General features: G+C 43.6%; 1 protein-coding gene across 4 annotated transcripts in view; it reads left to right on the top strand.

Moving 5' to 3' along the window:
- The window catches only part of RPS6KA2 (ribosomal protein S6 kinase A2), a 483007-nt gene that overhangs the window by 398981 nt on the left and 64469 nt on the right, over positions 1–19557 (top strand). For all 4 annotated transcript variants that reach the window (XR_006280060.1, XM_038396537.2, XM_038396539.2 and 1 more), the window contains one exon: positions 14572–14636. Coding sequence is in view for 3 of the 4 variants with exons in the window: in XM_038396537.2 (XP_038252465.1) it covers positions 14572–14636 (65 nt within the window). In the remaining variant the exon portion in view is untranslated. The remainder of the gene's footprint in view (positions 1–14571; positions 14637–19557) is intronic.

Here is a 19557-nt window from a genome sequence, read left to right as displayed (position 1 = left end):
TGGATTTGTCAAGAACAAATGCCAAACCAACCTAATTTCCTTGACAAGGTTGTACAGGCCTAGTGGATAGGAGGGAAACTGTTAGTCTCTAAGGTGCCACAAGTACTCCTTTTCTTTTTGCGAATACAGGCTAACTGTATTAGTCTTTATATCATATCATATTATATCATATATCATCTTTATATCATAAAGATGATATATCTTTATTTTTAGTAAGGCTTTTGACACAGTCCCACATGACAGTATCATAAGCAAACTAGGGAAATGTGGCTTACATAAAAGTACCATAAAGTGGGTGCACAACTGGTTGAAAAAACATGCTCAACAAGTAGTCATTGATGGTTTGCTGTCACACTGGGACGACATATCTACTGGGGTCCCACGGGGTTCAGTCCTTGGTCCAGTACTATTTAGTATTTTCATTAATGATTTGGATAATGATGTGGAAAGTATGCCTATAGCATTTGCAGATGACACTAAGCTGAGAGGCTTGGGAGCACTTTGGACGACAGGATTAAAATTCAAAATGACCTAGACAAATTAGAGAATTGGTCTGAAATCAGCACAATGAAATTCTGTAAAGGCAAGTATGAAGTACTATACTTAGGAAAATCAAATGAACAACTACAACATGGGGAATAACTGACCAGGCTGCAGTAATGTTGAAAAGGAGCTGGGGGTTATAGTGGAACACAAATGTAATGAGGCACAACAGTGTGATGCTGCTATGAAAAAGGCTATTATTCTGGGGTGTATTAACAGGAGTGTTGTATGTAAGACACAGGAAGCAACTGTTGTATTCTACTCCGCACTGGTGAGGCCTCAGCTGGAGTACTGGTCCCAGTTTTGGGTGCCACACTTTAAGAAAGATGTGGACAAAATAGAGAAAGTCCAGAACAGAGCAGCAAAAATGATAAAATGTTTAGAAAACCTGACCTATGAAGAAAAGCTGCAAAAAATAGGCATGTTTATGAGAAAAGATTTGGGGAGGGATCTGATAAGTCTTCAGATATGTTAAGGGATGTTATAAAAGATGGTGATCAGTTGTTCTCTATTTCCACTGAAGGTAGGAAAAGAAGTAATGGGCTCAATCTGCATCAAGGGAGATTTAGGTTAGATATTGGGGAAAGCTTTTTAACTATAAGGATAATTAAGTGTTGGAATAGTTTACCAAGGGAGGTTGTGGAATCCCCATCTGTGACACAATTGAGCCAGGATTTATACAGTTTGCTGGTTGACTGAGGTTCACGCTTCCAGCAATTGTAAAATAGTTTCAAGTGATTCTCGAGTAAAAAGGCTGGGTCCTGTTAAAGAAAGGCTAGAGTTTTATTGTTTTCTGTTGTTTGTTTTGGGTAAGGGACATAGAGCAAAGGAAGGTGTAAAGAAGAGTAAGCCGTAGAGAAGGCAGGAAGAGCAAAGAAACAGATGCTGAGCTCACCAAGAAGCAGTTAGAAGAGCTGTGTGCAGTGAGCTCTATCAGCGGCTGATCAGAAGAAATCGGAGCCGGGGGCCATGCCACACTCATATGCCATGAGGCAAGATGGGGCACTGCTCCAAAATGGGGAAGGGGTCCCTTTTTCTCCTACAGGGCATGCAAGAGATCAAGCAGATGGTTCCACAGATGATCCAGCAGAGGTGGCAGCAGTGGCAAGAGTATTAGAACTGTGGAGGCTGGAGTGGAAAAGGCTGCAAGTGGAGGAGAGACAGACAGAGTTGAAGGCCCGGTGTCAGAGAAAGGAGATAGCGCTGGAGCAACAGAAGCTTGCTGACCAGGACAAACGCAAGCAGCTCTAGCAAAAGAGGAGTGGCAAGTTATGCCCATGGGACCCAGGAGAAGGACATAATGGGGTGTGCCTGATAGAAGCTAGCAGATGTGGGTATGATGAATCCCACTACCCTGCCTGTAGCCTGAGTCATTATGAACACTAAAGGTTATTCCAGGATTCTGACTGTGGAAATGCGGGGAAGTGTGTGTTCTTGGTGTGTTGTTTTCTGTAATGAGGTAACAGGATTGAGGCCAAGGGCTCAGGTACAAATGTACTATAGCCAGACACAATGGTCAAGGCAGTAAACCCTCAATGGGGATACTGACTCAGTGCTTGGTAGATCTGGGGCAAAGCTGAAAGGGGCTAGGGTCCAGGATCTGCTCAGAGTGATGGGACTCCGGCACAACTAGGTCAATAGCTGTGGGCCTGTACTCTGCTGAGAGTGGTCAGCCTCTGGGAAACCTGTGGGCCAGCACCCCGCTGGGAGCAGGGCCGGCTCAGGATGGAAAGAGATCCGGTTTCACACCTTGGGTTGACAGAACTCTCTACTGGCCTGGGTGACCCAGACGGGTGTGAAGCAAGTACTGGGGTAGTAGGGATATTAAGAAGGGCAAAAGATGCCCCTTAGTTTATGGACTCAGGAGAACTTTGAACAGATGCCTGCAGGGGAGTCAGTAACTAATCCGACTGGTGGTTCACTACTGTGTGTCAGCAACTCTTGTCATGGCTGACATACTCACTACATCTAACACACTGTTGTCATGGTATATGCCCCAAAAGGTGTCATGTTAGATATCACTGGAAAACTTCACACTTCCAGCAATAGTAAAATAGTTTCAAGAGATTCTCGAATAAAGAGGCTAGGAAATGTTAAAGAAAGGCTATAGTTTTATTGTTTTCTGTTTATTTGTTTAAAGAAAAGGAGTAATTGTGGCATCTTAGAGACTAACAAATTTATTTGAGCATAAGCTTTCGTGAGCTACAGCTCACTTCATCAAATGCATTCAGTGGAAAATACAGTGGGGAGATTTATATACGCAGAGAACATGAAACAATGGGTGTTATCATACACATTGTAAGGAGAGTGATCACTTAAGATGAGCTATTACCAGCAATGGGGGGGGGGAGAAAACCTTTAGTAGTGATAATCAAGGTGGACCATTTCCAGCAGTTGACAAGAACGCCTAAATTAATTGTATCCAGTTTGCAAATTAATTCCAATTCAGCAGTCTCTCGTTGGAGTCTGTTTTTCAAGTTTTTTTGTTGAAGAATAGCCACTCTCAGGTCTGTAATCGAGTGACCGGAGAGATTGAAGTGTTCTCCAACTGGTTTTTGAATGTTATAATTCTTGACGTCTGATTTGTGTCCATTTATTCTTTTACGTAGAGACTGTCCAGTTTGACCAATGTACATGGCAGAGGGGCATTGCTGGCACATGATGGCATATATCACATTGGTAGATACGCAGGTGAACGAGCCTCTGATAGTGTGGCTGATGTGATTAGGCCCTATGATGGTGTCCCCTGAATGTGGACACAGTTGGCAACGGGCTTTGTTGCAAGGATAGGTTCCTGGGTTAAAAGAAAAGGAGTACTTGTGGCACCTTAGAGACTAACAAATTTATTAGAGCATAAGCTTTCGTGAGCTACAGCTCACTTCATCGGATGCATTTGGTGGAAAAAACAGAGGAGAGATTTATATACACACACACAGAGAACATGAAACAATGGGTTTATCATACACACTGTAAGGAGAGTGATCACTTAAGATAAGCCATCACCCACAGCAGGGGGGGGGAAGGAGGAAAACCTTCCATGGTGACAAGCAGGTAGGCTAATTCCAGCAGTTAACAAGAATATCAGAGGAACAGTGGGGGGTGGGGTGGGGGGGAGAAATACCATGGGGAAATAGTTTTACTTTGTGTAATGACTCATCCATTCCCAGTCTCTATTCAAGCCTAAGTTAATTGTATCCAGTTTGCAAATTAATTCCAATTCAGCAGTCTCTCGTTGGAGTCTGTTTTTGAAGCTTTTTTGTTGAAGTATAGCCACTCTTAGGTCTGTGATCGAGTGACCAGAGAGATTGAAGTGTTCTCCAACTGGTTTTTGAATGTTATAATTCTTGACGTCTGATTTGTGTCCATTCATTCTTTTATGTAGAGACTGTCCAGTTTGGCCAATGTACATGGCAGAGGGGCATTGCTGGCACATGATGGCATATATCACATTGGTAGATGCGCAGGTGAACGAGCCTCTGATAGTGTGGCTGATGTGATTAGGCCCTATGATGGTATCCCCTGAATAGATATGTGGACAGAGTTGGCAACGGGCTTTGTTGCAAGGATAGGTTCCTGGGTTAGTGGTTCTGTTGTGTGGTGTGTGGTTGCTGGTGAGTATTTGCTTCAGATTGGGGGGCTGTCTGTAAGCAAGGACTGGTCTATCTCCCAAGATCTGAGAGAGCGATGGCTCGTCCTTCAGGATAGGTTGTAGATCCTTGATGATGCGTTGGAGAGGTTTTAGTTGGGGGCTGAAGGTGATGGCTAGTGGCGTTCTGTTGTTTTCTTTGTTGGGCCTGTCCTGTAGTAGGTGACTTCTGGGTACTCTTCTGGCTCTGTCAATCTGTTTCTTCACTTCAGCAGGTGGGTATTGTAGTTGTAGGAATGCATGATAGAGATCTTGTAGGTGTTTGTCTCTGTCTGAGGGGTTGGAGCAAATGCGGTTATATCGTAGCGCTTGGCTGTAGACAATGGATCGAGTGGTATGATCTGGATGAAAGCTAGAGGCATGTAGGTAGGAATAGCGGTCAGTAGGTTTCCGATATAGGGTGGTGTTTATGTGACCATCGCTTATTAGCACCGTAGTGTCCAGGAAGTGGATCTCTTGTGTGGACTGGTCCAGGCTGAGGTTGATGGTGGGATGGAAATTGTTGAAATCATGGTGGAATTCCTCAAGGGTGATGAAGATGTCATCAATGTAGTGCAAGTAGAGTAGGAGCATTAGGGGACGAGAGCTGAGGAAGAGTTGTTCTAAGTCAGCCATAAAAATGTTGGCATACTGTGGGGCCATGCGGGTACCCATTGCAGTGCCACTAATTTGAAGCAACTGTCCCCAAATGTGAAATAGTTATGGGTCAGGACAAAGTCACAAAGTTCAGCCACCAGGTTAGCCGTGACATTATCGGGGATACTGTTCCTGACGGCTTGTAGTCCATCTTTGTGTGGAATGTTGGTGTAGAGGGCTTCTACATCCATAGTGGCCAGGATGGTGTTTTCAGGAAGATCACCGATGGATTGTAGTTTCCTCAGGAAGTCAGTGGTCTTGAAGATAGCTGGGAGTGCTGGTAGCATAAGGCCTGAGGAGGGAGTCTACATAGCCAGACAATCCTGCTGTCAGGGTGCCAATGCCTGAGATGATGGGGCGTCCAGGATTTCCAGGTTTATGGATCTTGGGTAGCAGACAGAATACCCCAGGTCGGGGTTCTAGGGGTGTGTCTGTGCGGATTTGTTCTTGTGCTTTTTCAGAGAGTTTCTTGAGCAAATGCTGTAGTTTCTTTTGGTAACTCTCAGTGGGATCAGAGGGTAATGGCTTGTAGAAAGTGGTGTTGGAGAGCTGCCTAGTAGCCTCTTGTTCATATTCCGACCTATTCATGATGACGACGGCACCTCCTTTGTCAGCCTTTTTTATTATGATGTCAGAGTTGTTTCTGAGGCAGTGGATGGCATTGTGCTCTGCATGGCTGAGGTTATGGGGCAAGTGATGTTGCTTTTCCACAATTTCAGCCCGTGCACGTCGGTGGAAGCACTCTATGTAGAAGTCCAGTCTGTTGTTTCAACCTTCAGGAGGAGTCCACTCAGAATCCTTCTTTTTGTAGTGTTAGTAGGAAGGTCTCTGTGGGTTAGTATGTTGTTCAGAGGTGTGTTGGAAATATTCCTTGAGTCGGAGACATCGAAAATAGGATTCTAGGTCACCATAGAACTGTATCATGTTTGTGGGGGTGGAGGGGCAGAAGGAGAGGGCCTGAGATAGGACAGATTCTTCCGCTGGGCTAAGAGTATAGTTGGATAGATTAACAATATTGCTGGGTGAGTTAACGGAACCAATGTTGTGGCCCCTTGTGGCATATAGTAGTTTAGATAGTTTAGTGTCCTTTTTCTTTTGTAGGCTGGCTGCAGAGGGAGGCGCGGGGGGGTGTGAAGGGCCCATGGATCTGGCCCCGGAAGTACTGGTTTGTGCTGACCCAGGACTCCCTGGATTACTACAGCGGCAACGAGGTGGGGGCCAGGCGTCTGGGCACCCTGGTGGTCACCAGCCTCTGCTCCGTGCTGTGGCCTGACAAGCAGACCTGAAACCAGTTTGTTTGTTTGTTTGTTTGTTTTGTTTTGGGTAAGAGGCATTGTCAAGGTTCCTTCCCCACTATGAACTCTAGGGTACAGATGTGGGGACCTGCATGAAAACCTCCTAAGCTTACTTTTACCAGCTTAGGTTAAAACTTCCCCAAGTACAAACTACTTTACCCTTTGCCCTTGGACTTCCACTGCCACCACCAAACGTCTGGGTTTATGTTTTGAGAAAGAGTTGTTTGGAAACGTCTTTCCCCTCAAAATCCTCACCAAAACCTTGCACTCCCCTGCCTGGGGAAGACTTGATAAAAATCCTCACCAATTTGCATAGGTAACCACAGACCCAAACCCTTAGATCTTAAGAACAATGAAAAAAGCATTCAATTTCTTACAAGAAGAATTTTAATATAAGAAAAGGTAAAAAGAATCACCTCTGTAAAATCAGGATGGTAAATACCTTACAGGGTAATTAGATTCAAAATACAGAAAATCCCTCTAGGCAAAACCTTAAGTTACGAGAAAGACACCAAGACAAGAATATTCATTCTATTCAACACAGTCTAATTTCTCAGCCATTTAAAGAAATCATAATCTAACACATATCTAGCTAGATTTACTTACTAAGTTCTAAGACTCCATTCCTGTTCTGTCCCCATCAAAAGCATCACACAGACAGACCCTTTGTTTCTCCCTCCCTCCAGCTTTGAAAGTATCTTCTCTCCTTATTGGTCATTGTGGTCAGATGCCAGCGAGGTTATCCTAGCTTCTTAACCCTTTACAGGTGAAAAGATTTTTCCTCTGGCCAGGAGGGATTTTAAAGGTGTTTACCCTTCCCTTTATACTTATGACACGCCCCCCAAATCACAGCTAGGGTGAAACACAGGCTGGGATTTCTTCCTGGAGCTCTAGGAAAAAACATATTTAATAAGACACATGCACCTCTAAATATACTACCAACTATATAAAGACTAACAATATTTTCCACATCTCAAGGACAATTTTAACCAGTTGATTCTGGGAAACTTTTATGGGAGAGTGCATCAGCCACTTTGTTAGAAGCTCCTGAGATATGTTGGATGTCAAAATCAAAATTTTGGAGAGCTAAACTTCACCGAATAAGTTTTTTGTTATTTCCCATGGCGGTATGAAGCCACTGCAGCGCAGCATGGTCGGTTTTCAGGTGGAAATGCTGTCCCAAACATATGGGCGTAGCTTTTCCAGAGCGCAGACAATGGCATAACATTCTTTTTCACTGACTGACCAGTTGTTTTCCCTCTCAGACAGTTTTTTGCTGAGAAATACTACAGGTTGGAATTCTTGATCCGGTCCTTCCTGCATTAAAACTGCTCCCACACCACACTCGGATGCATCTGTGGTTACAAGGAATGGTTTGTCAAAGTCTGGGGCCCTTAGTACAGGGTCAGACATGAGTGTCGCTTTAAGTTGGTTAAAGGCCGTCTGACACTCTTTGGTCCGCTGAACGGCATTTGGCTGTTTCCTTTTGGTTAGGTCTGTCAGTGGGGCGGCGATTTGGCTGTATTGCGGTACAAATCATCTGTAATAACCGACCAAGCCTAAGAAGGATTGAACCTGTTTCTTTGACTTTGGGACAGGCCACTTTTGGATAGCATCCACTTTGGCCTGTAGGGGGCTGATAGTTCCTTGACCCACCTGGTGTCCAAGGTAAGTCACTCTGTTTAGGCCTATTTGACACTTCTTAGCCTTAACAGTTAGTCCTGCCTCCCTTATGCACTCAAAGACTTTTTGTAGATGTTCCAGGTGTTCTGCCCAGGAATCCGAAAATATGGTCACATCGTCAAAGTAGGCGACTGCATATTCCCCTAATCCCGCTAGGAGACCATCTACAAGTCTTTGGAAGGTGGCGGGTACATTTCGCAGCCCTAAAGGGAGTACATTAAATTTATGCAGCCCGACATGTGTGGTGAAGACTGACCTTTCCTTGGCGGATTCATCTAGCGGTACCTGCCAGTACCACTTGGTTAAGTCCAAGGTAGAGATAAACTGGGCCCGTCCCAGTTTCTCTAATAGTTCATATGTGCGTGGCATTGGATAGTTGTCTGGGCGACTTTGGGACATTTACATCTTTAGAGAATTAATATGGTATACCTTAGGCTTTCGGTTGGAGGTGGGGAATATTATGAGGTAATTAACAACTCCCAGGCGCTCTTGGACCATGAATGGCCCTTCCCACGATGCTTCCATTTTATGGGCCTGGAGCGCCTTTAAGACCATAACCTGGTTTCCTACTTTGAAGGAACACTCTCTGGCATGTTTATCATACCAGGCTTTTTGCTCTTTTTGAGCATCCTGTAGGTTTTCTTTAGCAAGGGCTGGAGAGGTTCGGAGGGTGTTTTGTAGGTTGGTTACAAAGTCCAGAATGTTAGTTCCTGGAGAAGGTGTAAATCCCTCCCATTGCTGCTTCACCAACTGTAATGGCCCCTTAACCTCACGGCCATATACAAGTTCAAAAGGTGAAAACCCTAAACTGGGATGTGGTACAGCTCTGTAGGCAAAGAGCAACTGCTGCAACACTAGGTCCCAATCATTTGAGTGCTCATTTATGAATTTACATATCATGGCCCCCAAAGTTCCATTAAACTTCTCCACCATGCCATTTGTTTGATGGTGGTAAGGAGTGGCAACCAAGTGATTTACCCCATGAGCTTCCCAAAGGCTTTCCATAGTTCCTGCCAGGAAATTCGTTCCTGCATCTGTGAGGATGTCAGAGGGACAGCCTACCCTGACCAAAATGTCTGCTAGTGCCTGGCACACACTTTTAGCCTGGTGTTGCTTAGAGCTACTGTTTCCGCCCATTGGGTGGCAAAATCCATGAAAGTATGTACTTCTTTCCTCTGGGTGTCTTTTTCAGAAAGGGACCCAGAATATCCACAGCTACTCGCTGAAATGGAACTTCAATGATGGGGAGTGGCTGGAGAGGGGCTTTGACCTGGTCTTGGGGTTTTCCCACTTTTTGGCATACCTCACAAGACTGGATATAGGTAGAAACATCCTTGCCCATTCCCTCCCAGTGGAATGACCTCCCCAACCGGTCTTTGGTCCTGTTCACCCCAGCATGGCCACTAGGATGATCGTGGGCTAAGCTCAAGAGCTTGACCCGGTACTCAACTACCAACTGTCTCTGAGGATGCCTATCTTCCTGGTGTCCACCAGAAAGAGTTTCCTTGTATTAAAGTCCTCTTTCTACAACAAACCTGGATCGATTAGAAGAGCTGAGAGGCGGTGCGTTGCTCCGTGCTGCCGTCCAAGCTCTCTGGAGGCTTTCATCTACTTCCTGTTCAGCCTGGAACTGTTCCCTTGATGCTGGAGATATCAGTTCCTCATTGGATTGTGGACCTATGCTTGGTCCCTCTGGAAGCGATGTAGGGGATGGGGCTGTTTCCGTTGACTGTGAACTGCTCTCCGCTGGTGCATTATGTTGGGGTTCAGGCTCCGGCTGAGCCTCTTGTGTAGGGTTATTGGCTACTGCCGGTTCAGGTTCGGTGGGGCCCTCTGGGGTTGGGGTTGCAAGTACTGGATTCAGTGCTGGCAATGGGTCTGGTGCTGGTTGTTCCACCGGTTCCGGTTCTGGGACTGGCTCTGTCTGGGTCTCTGGGACTGGATCCACTACTGCTGTTGCAGACATTGGCCTGGGGTCCAGGTCCATCACCTCTGACCGGGTCCTGGTAGACGTTTCCAGAACAGCGCTAGGCGTGATGGCTGGTTTAGTCTGGCTGTGGGTGACCATTCCCACCCTCTTGGCTGACTTCACATGATTGGCCAAGTCTTCCCCCAACAGCATGGGGATGGGATAATCATCACAGACTGCAAAAGTCCGCATTCCTGACCAGCCCTTGTACTGGACAGGCAACTTGGCTGTAGACAAATTGAAAGAGTTGGACTTGAAGGGTTGAATCGTCACTTGGATCTCTGGGTTGATTAAATTGGGATCCACTAAGGCAGCATGGATAGCTGACACCTGTGCTCCAGTGTCCCTCCATGCAGTGACCTTCTTCCCGCCCACACTCACAGTTTCCCTCCGCTCCAAGGGTATTTGGGAGGTATCTGGGCCTGAGGACCTCTGGTGTGATTCCAGTGAAATGAACTGTAATCTGTTGGGGTTCTTGGGGCAGTTTGCCTTCACATGCCCCGGCTCATTACATTTAAAACATCGTCCAGCTGATGGGTCACTGGGACAAGGTGGGTTGCTGGAGAACAGTGTGGCAGGACAATAAGGTGGCTGGAGGGTTCCTGGGGGGGTAGATGCAGCCTTAGGTGGCCCCCGGTAGTAGGGTGTAGTCTGAGGCTGTCCCTTCTGGTATCCGCTCCAACTGCGACCAGTTTTTTCTTCTCTGCCACCTCCACCCATTTGGCTCCAATCTCCCCCGCCTCAATTACAATTTTGGGCTTCCCATCTAGGATATATCTTTCTATTTCCTCAGGAACACCCTCTAAGAATTGCTCCATTTGCATTAGGAAGTGCAAATCTGCTGGAGATTTAACACTTGCTCCTGATATCCAGGCATCCCAATGTTTCACAATGTGGTAGGCATGTCGGGTAAATGACACGTCTGGTTTCCACCTTAGGGCTCTGAACCGCCGATGGGAATGCTCGGGGCTTAATCCCATTCTGACTCTCACCTTGGTTTTAAACAGTTCATACTGGTTCATGCATTCTTTAGGCATTTCAGCTGCCACCTCAGCTAAGGGTCCACTGAAATGTGGCCTCAGCTCTACCATGTATTGGTCTGTAGAGATGCTGTACCCAAGGCAGATCCTTTTGAAGTTTTCTAAGCAGGCCTCGGTATCATCGCCTGCCTTGTAGGTGGGGAATTTTCTGGGATGGGAAGTGATACCTGGAGAAGGATTGCTAGGGTTTGTTGGTATATTCTGCTGAGCCTTTGCCTTCTCCATCTCCAGTGCATGCTTCCTCTCTTTTTCCTTCTCCTCCAGTTCTTTGTCCTTGGCCTCCATTTCTTTGTCCTTGGCCTCCATTGCTCTCCTGTAGGCAGCCGCTTGGTGGTGTTCTGCCTCTTTCGCCGCTTCCCTGTCTTTGTCCTTTGCCTCCATTTCTCTCCGCAGGAGTTCTATCTGTCTTTCATGTTCCTTTTGTTTTTCCTCAGCCTCAAATCTGGCTAATTCCAGCTTTTGTTGAACCATGAAATCTGTCATCCTAACCTCTCTGTTTTTAACTAACTTTACACCCGAGGGTTAAACAGAAAACCAAAACAAGAAAAAACCTTGGCTTGTAAAATTTTGTTGTGCTGAATATGATACCTATATTCTCTGATAGTGATTGTCAATCTACAGAGAAATCCTAAAAAAAAAAAAACCTAACACCTCTGGTTCCAGGCAAATAGGCAGAAAACCCCTCTAGTTGCTCTTAGGGAAAAACAAAACAAAACTTCAGGTCTGTGAAGACTGGTGAATTTCCCTGCAGGAGGTTAACTATCCTGCCTTTAGGTAGAGAAAACTCCAGCTCACAAAAGGCAATTCCCTTTTGTCTCTGCTCTGGTCCCAAAGCAGAGGAAAAAAAACTCTTAACTGTTTTCAGTTTAACCTGCTTTCCAGCAGCCCAAAGGAAAAAAAAAATTTCCTTTTCAAATCTGTGCTTCTGGTTCAAAAAAATCTCAAAATGATTTCAAGTTGATCCCACCGCTCTGCCACCATGTCAAGGTTCCTTCCCCACTCTGAACTCTAGGGTACAGATGTGGGGACCTGCATGAAAACCTCCTAAGCTTACTTTTACCAGCTTAGGTTAAAACTTCACCAAGGTACAAACTATTTTACCCTTCGCCCTTGGACTTCCACTGCCACCACCAAACGTCTGGGTTTATGTTTTGAGAAAGAGTTGTTTGGAAATGTCTTTCCTCTCAAAATCCTCACCAAAACCTTGCACCCCCCTGCCTGGGGAAGGCTTGATAAAAATCCTCACCAATTTGCATAGGTAACCATAGACCCAAACTCTTGGATCTTAAGAACAATGAAAAAAGCATTCAATTTCTTACAAGAAGAATTTTAATATAAGAAAAGGTAAAAAGAATCACCTCTGTAAGATCAGGATGGTAAATACCTTACAGGGTAATTAGATTCAAAACATAGAGAATCCCTCTAGTCAAAACCTTAAGTTACAAGAAAGACACCAAGACAAGAATATTCATTCTATTCAGCACAGTCTAATTTCTCAGCCATTTAAAGAAATCATAATCTAACGCATATCTAGCTAGATTACTTACTAAGTTCTAAGACTCCATTCCATCCCATCAAAAGCATTACACAGACAGATCCTTTGTTTCTCCCCCCCTCCAGCTTTGAAAGTATCTTGTCTCCTCATTGGTCATTGTGGTCAGGTGCCAGCGAGGTTATCCTAGCTTCTTAACCCTTTACAGGTGAAAGGATTTTTCTTCTGGCCAGGGGGGATTTTAAAGATGTTTACCCTTCCCTTTATATTTTTGGGAGGCAAAGAGCAAAGGAAGGTGTAAAGAGAAATAAGGAATAGGGAAGATCATTAATATTCTTACATATGTAGGTTTGGGTTGTGTATAAAGAGTGATGGACATGTGCTAGAAGTATGTTTGGGTTTATGCATTGCTTGCCAAACAGTCTGCTGTAGACAAAAGAATATGTGTTTGTCTGACCAGCCTGGTTGTCAGGTCAAGACAATGAAGGTGCATTTACATAAAATGTAAACAAAGCTATCAATTATCCAGAGAGTGGGGCCAGTAGCTTCTTTAGGGGGTCTGAACCTCAAATGATAAGTGTCAACTAATTGTATACAATATTACTATGTTATAAAGTGTATTGACTAACATCTTTTGTGAAAGTCAGTGACATGCTGGTAATTAATATCATTGTGAAATGTACATATTAACGCTGTATGAGGAATTATGGATATTCAATGATATTATGCTTTAAATTCTGTGACCAAACACAGGGAAAAACAGGTTTCCCCCAGACTGGAGGGAAGGCAGCATTTTGGAATCAAAACAATGAAAGCATCATTTACACACAAATTAGCACAAGAATGGGAAATCCACAGGAAGGAAAGAACAGCATGAGATCATCCTGCCTCTTAAAACAGAGTCAATGAACTCTGAGTGATTAAGGGGAAACAGAGAGCCATTTTGGCATTTGTCACCTAGGAAGACAAGGGAATCTGGCACCTTGTATGTTTGTGGACGGTTCTGACTGAGAGAAACTCAGCCATGGCTGGAAAAAAGAAAAATCAGTAAGAAATCTACCTTGAACAAAGAGAGTAGCTGATAAGTTAGGTCTTATGCGTTAGAAAGCATATTTTTACTTTTATTTGCTTGTAACCATTTTTGTTCTTATCCTTTGCACATGAATTCACTTAAAACCCATTTCTTTTTGTTAATAAACTTTTCTCTTTTAAACTAAATCAGCCGAGTGCTGTGTTTGAATTGAAGTGATTATTAGCTCCAGTTAAAGTAATAAGCTGTGCTTTTGTCTCTTCAAAGGAACGACAAACCTTATTATTTCTCTGAGTGTCCCAGGTGAGGGATGGACACTCCAAGGCAGGGGAAAATTCAGGACTGTAAGTGTATTGGGTTCACTCTTCAAGTAGTAACTAAGGCTGGTGGAGACCAGTGTCTGGCTGTTGTGTTGTAGGCAGGCTGCTAGGGTCAGAGTGCTGAACCAGGGCTGCACAGCACAGACACTCAGGTTTCTGGACTGAGCCACAGCAGCTGAGCATTGAAGGCACCCAGGGTTACAGGGAAGGCAGTGACACAACCTCTCATTGATCTGGGTTAAACTCCAAAGTATTACACCATCATTAGCAGTTTTTAAGAACAGGTTAGAGAAAGCATCTGTCAGGGATGGTCTAGACCAGCAGTTTTCAAACTTTTTGAGCTGAAAGCCTACCTTTGAGTTACAATTTTTGGTGGCGCCTCCCCAATCCAGACAAAAATAGAGAGGAAAGGAAAGGCAAGGGGTGGAGGTGGCACTCCCGCCCTGAACCCCGCTGCGTAGGGTTACCCCAAGCCACTTGCCATCACTGCCCCTGCCAAATATTCCTCTGCGCCCTTCTGGGGGAGATGCCCCACAGTTTGAAAACCTCTGGTGTAGGCATACTTGGTCCTATCTCAGTGTGGGAGGATGGATTAGATGACCTCTTGAGATCTCTTCCAGCTCTACATTTCAATTATTCAATTTTCTTATCTAATATGAAGCATGAGAGACTGGCCATGCAGACCTGACACAAGCATAAAATCAAAACTCACGTGTTCAAGGGTTTTTCTTTCCTGGGTGTGATATTTGCATTAACAAAATGTCCTTGTATATTTCTGTGATGGTTTAAACAATTTCTGACATCTCTAAATTTTTTCAAGGGGAAGGGAGGGATATGTTGGTGATGGTTTTAAAGAATACAGCGTGTTCCTCCTGGCTTGACTTTATTTTGACTCTTTCTTCTTGTTGTCTTGGCAGGTGCTGGCCTCGATGGAGTTGAGGAAATTAAACGGCACCTGTTCTTTGTTACTATAGACTGGAATGTAAGTAGAGCAATATTGTTGCTAATTGTAGTCTGCGATTAGGTAGATTTAGCAAAGGCCAGCTGGAAATTGAGTCTATCATGTAAAAACAAAACAAAACAAAACAAAAAAGCTTACTGGAGTGAGATCTACCATAGAGGGCCCATGAATTAAAGCCTTTTGATTCGCAACCACATTTCTACTTTTACATGAAAGAAAATAAAGATCCATTCAGCATCCGCAGCTTTTTCAAACTTTTTGTTTCTGTTTTATCTAATCAGCTGGCTCATTATGATGTAATTTGAATCACTTTCCAGAGGTTCAAAGAATAATTACCACATTACACTCTGAAGAATTTAATGTACTGATCCCAGGAGTTGGATTAGAATGTAATGGAGCAGCTCTAAATGAAGGAGTTCCTGTGACATTTCATACTAATTCAAAACAAAGCTTAAGGCTTTGGTTGGAAAAAGACACAGCAGGGAAAAGCTGTCTGTTCCTTTGGATTCTTCCATTGTTGTGCTCTTACATTTTAATAAATATAACAGCTGAGATAAGAAGTGTTTGACATGATTCATGGAATTGTAACCAATTATTTGCCTTTTTGCAGTCCGTTTCATCCCATAATGTAATTTACAGCAGAGCTCAGCTAAGCATTTGATTCAGACCTCACAGAGATTCAAAATAAGTCTCGGCACAAGTTTCAACTTATGAACCAGCACTAGTGTTCATACAAATTTTGTCCAGATCTACAAAGTTTGAGTTAAAGCTGGACGCACAAACTCTTTTTTGCTCTCTCTGAGTATCTGCCAGCATTCTGAGGCTTCTGCCTGGTAGAGCCTTTAAAATTCTCGAATCTAATTTTATCTGATGTAATTGGTTCCACAGAAATACCATAAATCACCCTAATATTAGAATTGTATTCAGTGGGGTATGTCACATGGATCAAGTCACATGGCCACTACTCCCACTTCTAGTTTTAGTGAACCTGTGTGAACGCAGCTAAACCAATCAAACCCATACCCTTGTGTGTGGCTTCACAAAAGAGCTAATACCTGGGAGAAACTGTGCTCATTTGAACCCAATTCATTTTCAAACTACCGGCACTGAGTGCGCATGAAAGATCGTTTTAATATTGTAAACATTCACACACCTGCTTTAAAGTGAACTTTGAAGAGCTGGCTCGGCTCTTGCTAGTACCTCAGGAGCCAACAAAATGAAAGAAAAGTAGAGGTTTAGGGTTTCATCTGCTGCCCAGCTGCCTTGCATCCCCATTTTCTTAAGTACCAATTTCATGGGTTCTCTTTTCCTTTCCACTACATAAGATTTTATATAGCACTTTCCATTTCACAGTATTTTTCGAACATTAAGGATTCGGTTGTGTCTGGCCTTGCGAGAGAGAGAGTTCTTAAAAGGCCATTCCTTACTGCATCCAGGTTTCTGCTTTTATACAAAAAACAAAATCAGTATGATTTGAGCCAACATGAGCCTTGAGATGAAACTGGGCCTTTATGTTTTATTATAATGATACAGCCAGCTGTTAACAAGCCCTTCATGGATGAAAACAGAGAGGGGTTGGAGAACAGGAATGGATCTAGCCCAGATGTTTCGTACTGATGGCTATTCATAGATTCATAGATTCATAGATACTAAGGTCAGAAGGGACCATTCTGATCATCTAGTCCGACCTCCTGCACAGCGCAGGCCACAGAATCTCACCCACCCACTCCTATGAAAAACCTCACCCATGTCTGAGCTATTGAAGTCCTTAAATCATGGTTCAAAGACTTCAAGGAGCAGAGAAGCCTCCCTCAAGTCAACCATGCCCCATGCTACAGAGGAAGGCGAAAAACCTCCAGGGCCTCTCCAATCTGCCCTGGAGGAAAATTCCTTCCCGACCCCAAATATGGCAATCAGCTAAACCCTGAGCATATGGGCAAGATTCACCAGCCAGATACCCAGGAAAGAATTTTCTATAGTAACTCAGATCCCATCCATCTAATATCCCATCTCAGGGGATTTGGCCTATTTACCCTGAATATTTAAAGATCAATTACTTACCAAAATCCTATTATCCCATCATACCATCTCCTCCATAAACTTATCGAGTAGAATCTTAAAGCCAGATAGATCTTTTGCCCCCACTGCTTCCCTTGGAAGGCTATTCCAAAACTTCACTCCTCTGATGGTTAAAAACCTTCGTCAGATTTCAAGTCTAAACTTCCTGGTGGCCAGTTTATACCCATTTGTTCTTGTGTCCACATTGGTGCTGAGCTTAAATAATTCCTCTCCCTCTCCTGTATTTATCCCTCTGATATATTTATAGAGAGCAATCATATCTCCCCTCAACCTTCTTTTAGTTAGGCTAAAGAAGCCAAGCTCCTTAAGTCTCCTTTCATAAGACAAGTTTTCCATTCCTCGGATCATCCTAGTAGCCCTTCTCTGTACCTGCTCCAGTTTGAATTCATCCTTTTTAAACATGGGAGACCAGAACTGCACACAGTATTCTCGGTGAGGTCTCACCAGTGCCTTGTATAACGGTACTAAAACCTCCTTATCCCTACTGGAAATGCCTCTCCTGATGCATCCCAAAACCGCATTAGCTTTTTTCACAGCCATATCACATTGGCAGCTCATAGTCATCCTATGATCAACCAATACTCCAAGGTCCTTCTCCTCTTCCGTTACTTCTAATTGATGCGTCCCCAACTTATAGCTAAAATTCTTGTTATTAATCCCTAAATGCATAACCTTACACTTCTCACTATTAAATTTCATCCTATTACTATTACTCCAGTTTACAAGGTCATCCAGATCCTCCTGTATAATATCCCGATCCTTCTCCGAATTGGCAATACCTCCCAGCTTTGTATCATCTGCAAACTTTATTAGCACACTCCCACTTTTTGTGCCAAGGTCAGTAATAAAAAGATTAAATAAGATTGGTCCCAAAACCGATCCCTGAGGAACTCCACTGGTAACCTCCCTCCAACCTGACAGTTCGCCTTTCAGTAGGACCCGTTGCAGTCTCCCCTTTAACCAATTCCTTATCCACCTTTTGATGTTCATATTGATCCCCATCTTCTCCAATTTAACTAATAATTCCCCATGTGGCACGGTATCAAATGCCTTACTGAAATCTAGGTAAATTAGATCCACTGCATTTCCTTTATCTAAAAAATCTGTTACTTTTTCAAAAAAGGAGATTAGGTTGGTTTGGCACGATCTACCTTTTGTAAAACCATGTTGTATTTTGTCCCATTTACCATTGACTTCAATGTCCTTAACTAATTTCTCCTTCAAAATTTTTTCCAGGACCTTGCATACTACAGATGTCAAACTAACTGGCCTGTAGTTACCCGGATCACTTTTTTTTCCTTTCTTAAAAATAGGAACTATATTAGCAATTCTCCAATCATTCGGTACTATTCCTGAGTTTACAGATTCATTAAAAATTCTTGCTAATGGGCTTGCAATTTCAGGTGCCAATTCCTTTAATATTTTGTTGCAGAAAAAGTCCATGATATGTTCATTTTGTTCTTCAACCAAATATATGGTACACTTTGCTTCAGCTTGCGGGCAGTCAGCAAACGTCAACAATAATAAGCCAAGACTTCAATACTGATAGATTTTACTGCTAGAATATTTGAAGTCCTCAGTGGGGAAGGGACAAGGTGTCTCAGAAATTGCCTATCCCCTTTAACCCATTATGGCAGCTGTGATTGACAGGGACACTGCAGCTGACAGTCTAGAAATATTCAGGGATCACAGGGAAAGCATTTTCCATCAAAAGTCCTCAGGATAAAATCGCCAAAGACCAGAATGAATGTGAGTCTTCTGAGGCTTAGCACAAGGCTGATTTTTTTGAAGCAGGCTTTTTCCCAGTACTGGAGTAGCATGGTGACCAGGCAAGCAACCACCACACTTAATCCCATTTGAAAAAGAGGCTCAAAATAGAAAGGAGAACTAGATTCTTGTCTCAGATATGGTGCCCAGATACCACAGTGATGTGTGCTTTAGAAATGCAGATAGACAAATTACTAGTTTAGATCTTCGCTTCACAACACTGTCTATTGAAGTCATTCACTTGGCTTTTGTTCTCAGTGGTTATTTCCTCAAGGACTGGAACAAATTTCTTCACACATTGGGGTAGTTGTGGCATGGTATACTGGTGTAAACCACCCCAATTCCATGTGAGGAAGCATTACATACTAACTTGTTGGGCAACAATGGGTTAAAGTGTGTAAGCATACTGTCTGAGGTGACCTATTGTTTTGCTTCTAGAAAAGCTTTTTGACACTCACATGACAAAACCCGCTTTTGACCAGACTGCAGTAAACAATTCATCAGATGCAGTAGAGTTGCTATGTTTGGTACAAATTGGCTATAGTCGTTGATAAATCCCAGAAATGATCTAAACTGTGACACATCCTTTGGCGGGGGAGCTTCCAGGACTGTTGCTTCTCTTGAGATTTATGTAGAGCTTGTACATCAATAACATGCCCGCAATAACCTATCATGTCTCTAAAAAATTAACATATTATGCAATTAGCTCATACCCTGTATTCTTCCAGATGTTTTAATACCCTTTTCAGGGTTTCCAGATGTTCTTCATCACTTCCACCAGTCACAATAATGTCAGCCAGAGAACACTGTGTACTCAGAATACCTTGCAAAACTTGGTCCATTGCCATATAGCAGGAGCTGAAGCAATACCAAACACTAGTCTATTGAACTGGTACAGACCCGTTTGTGTGTTGATTGTGAGGTTTGCCTTAGACTTTCCCTCAACTTCCATCCATAGGTAGGCCTGTGACAAATCAATTTTGCTGAATCGTTGTCCCCCTGCCAGCGGTGCAAAAATATCTTCAATTCAAGGCAGGGGGTATTTTTCAACTGTCAGTCCAGGGTTTATGGTGACCTTAAAAGCTCTATGCACCCT

Source organism: Dermochelys coriacea, chromosome 3 (assembly GCF_009764565.3).
Source record: "Dermochelys coriacea isolate rDerCor1 chromosome 3, rDerCor1.pri.v4, whole genome shotgun sequence".
Classification (NCBI taxonomy): domain Eukaryota; kingdom Metazoa; phylum Chordata; order Testudines; family Dermochelyidae; genus Dermochelys; species Dermochelys coriacea.
Note: the sequence above shows the minus strand (reverse complement) of the source record. Positions and strands in the feature narration are given on the sequence as shown.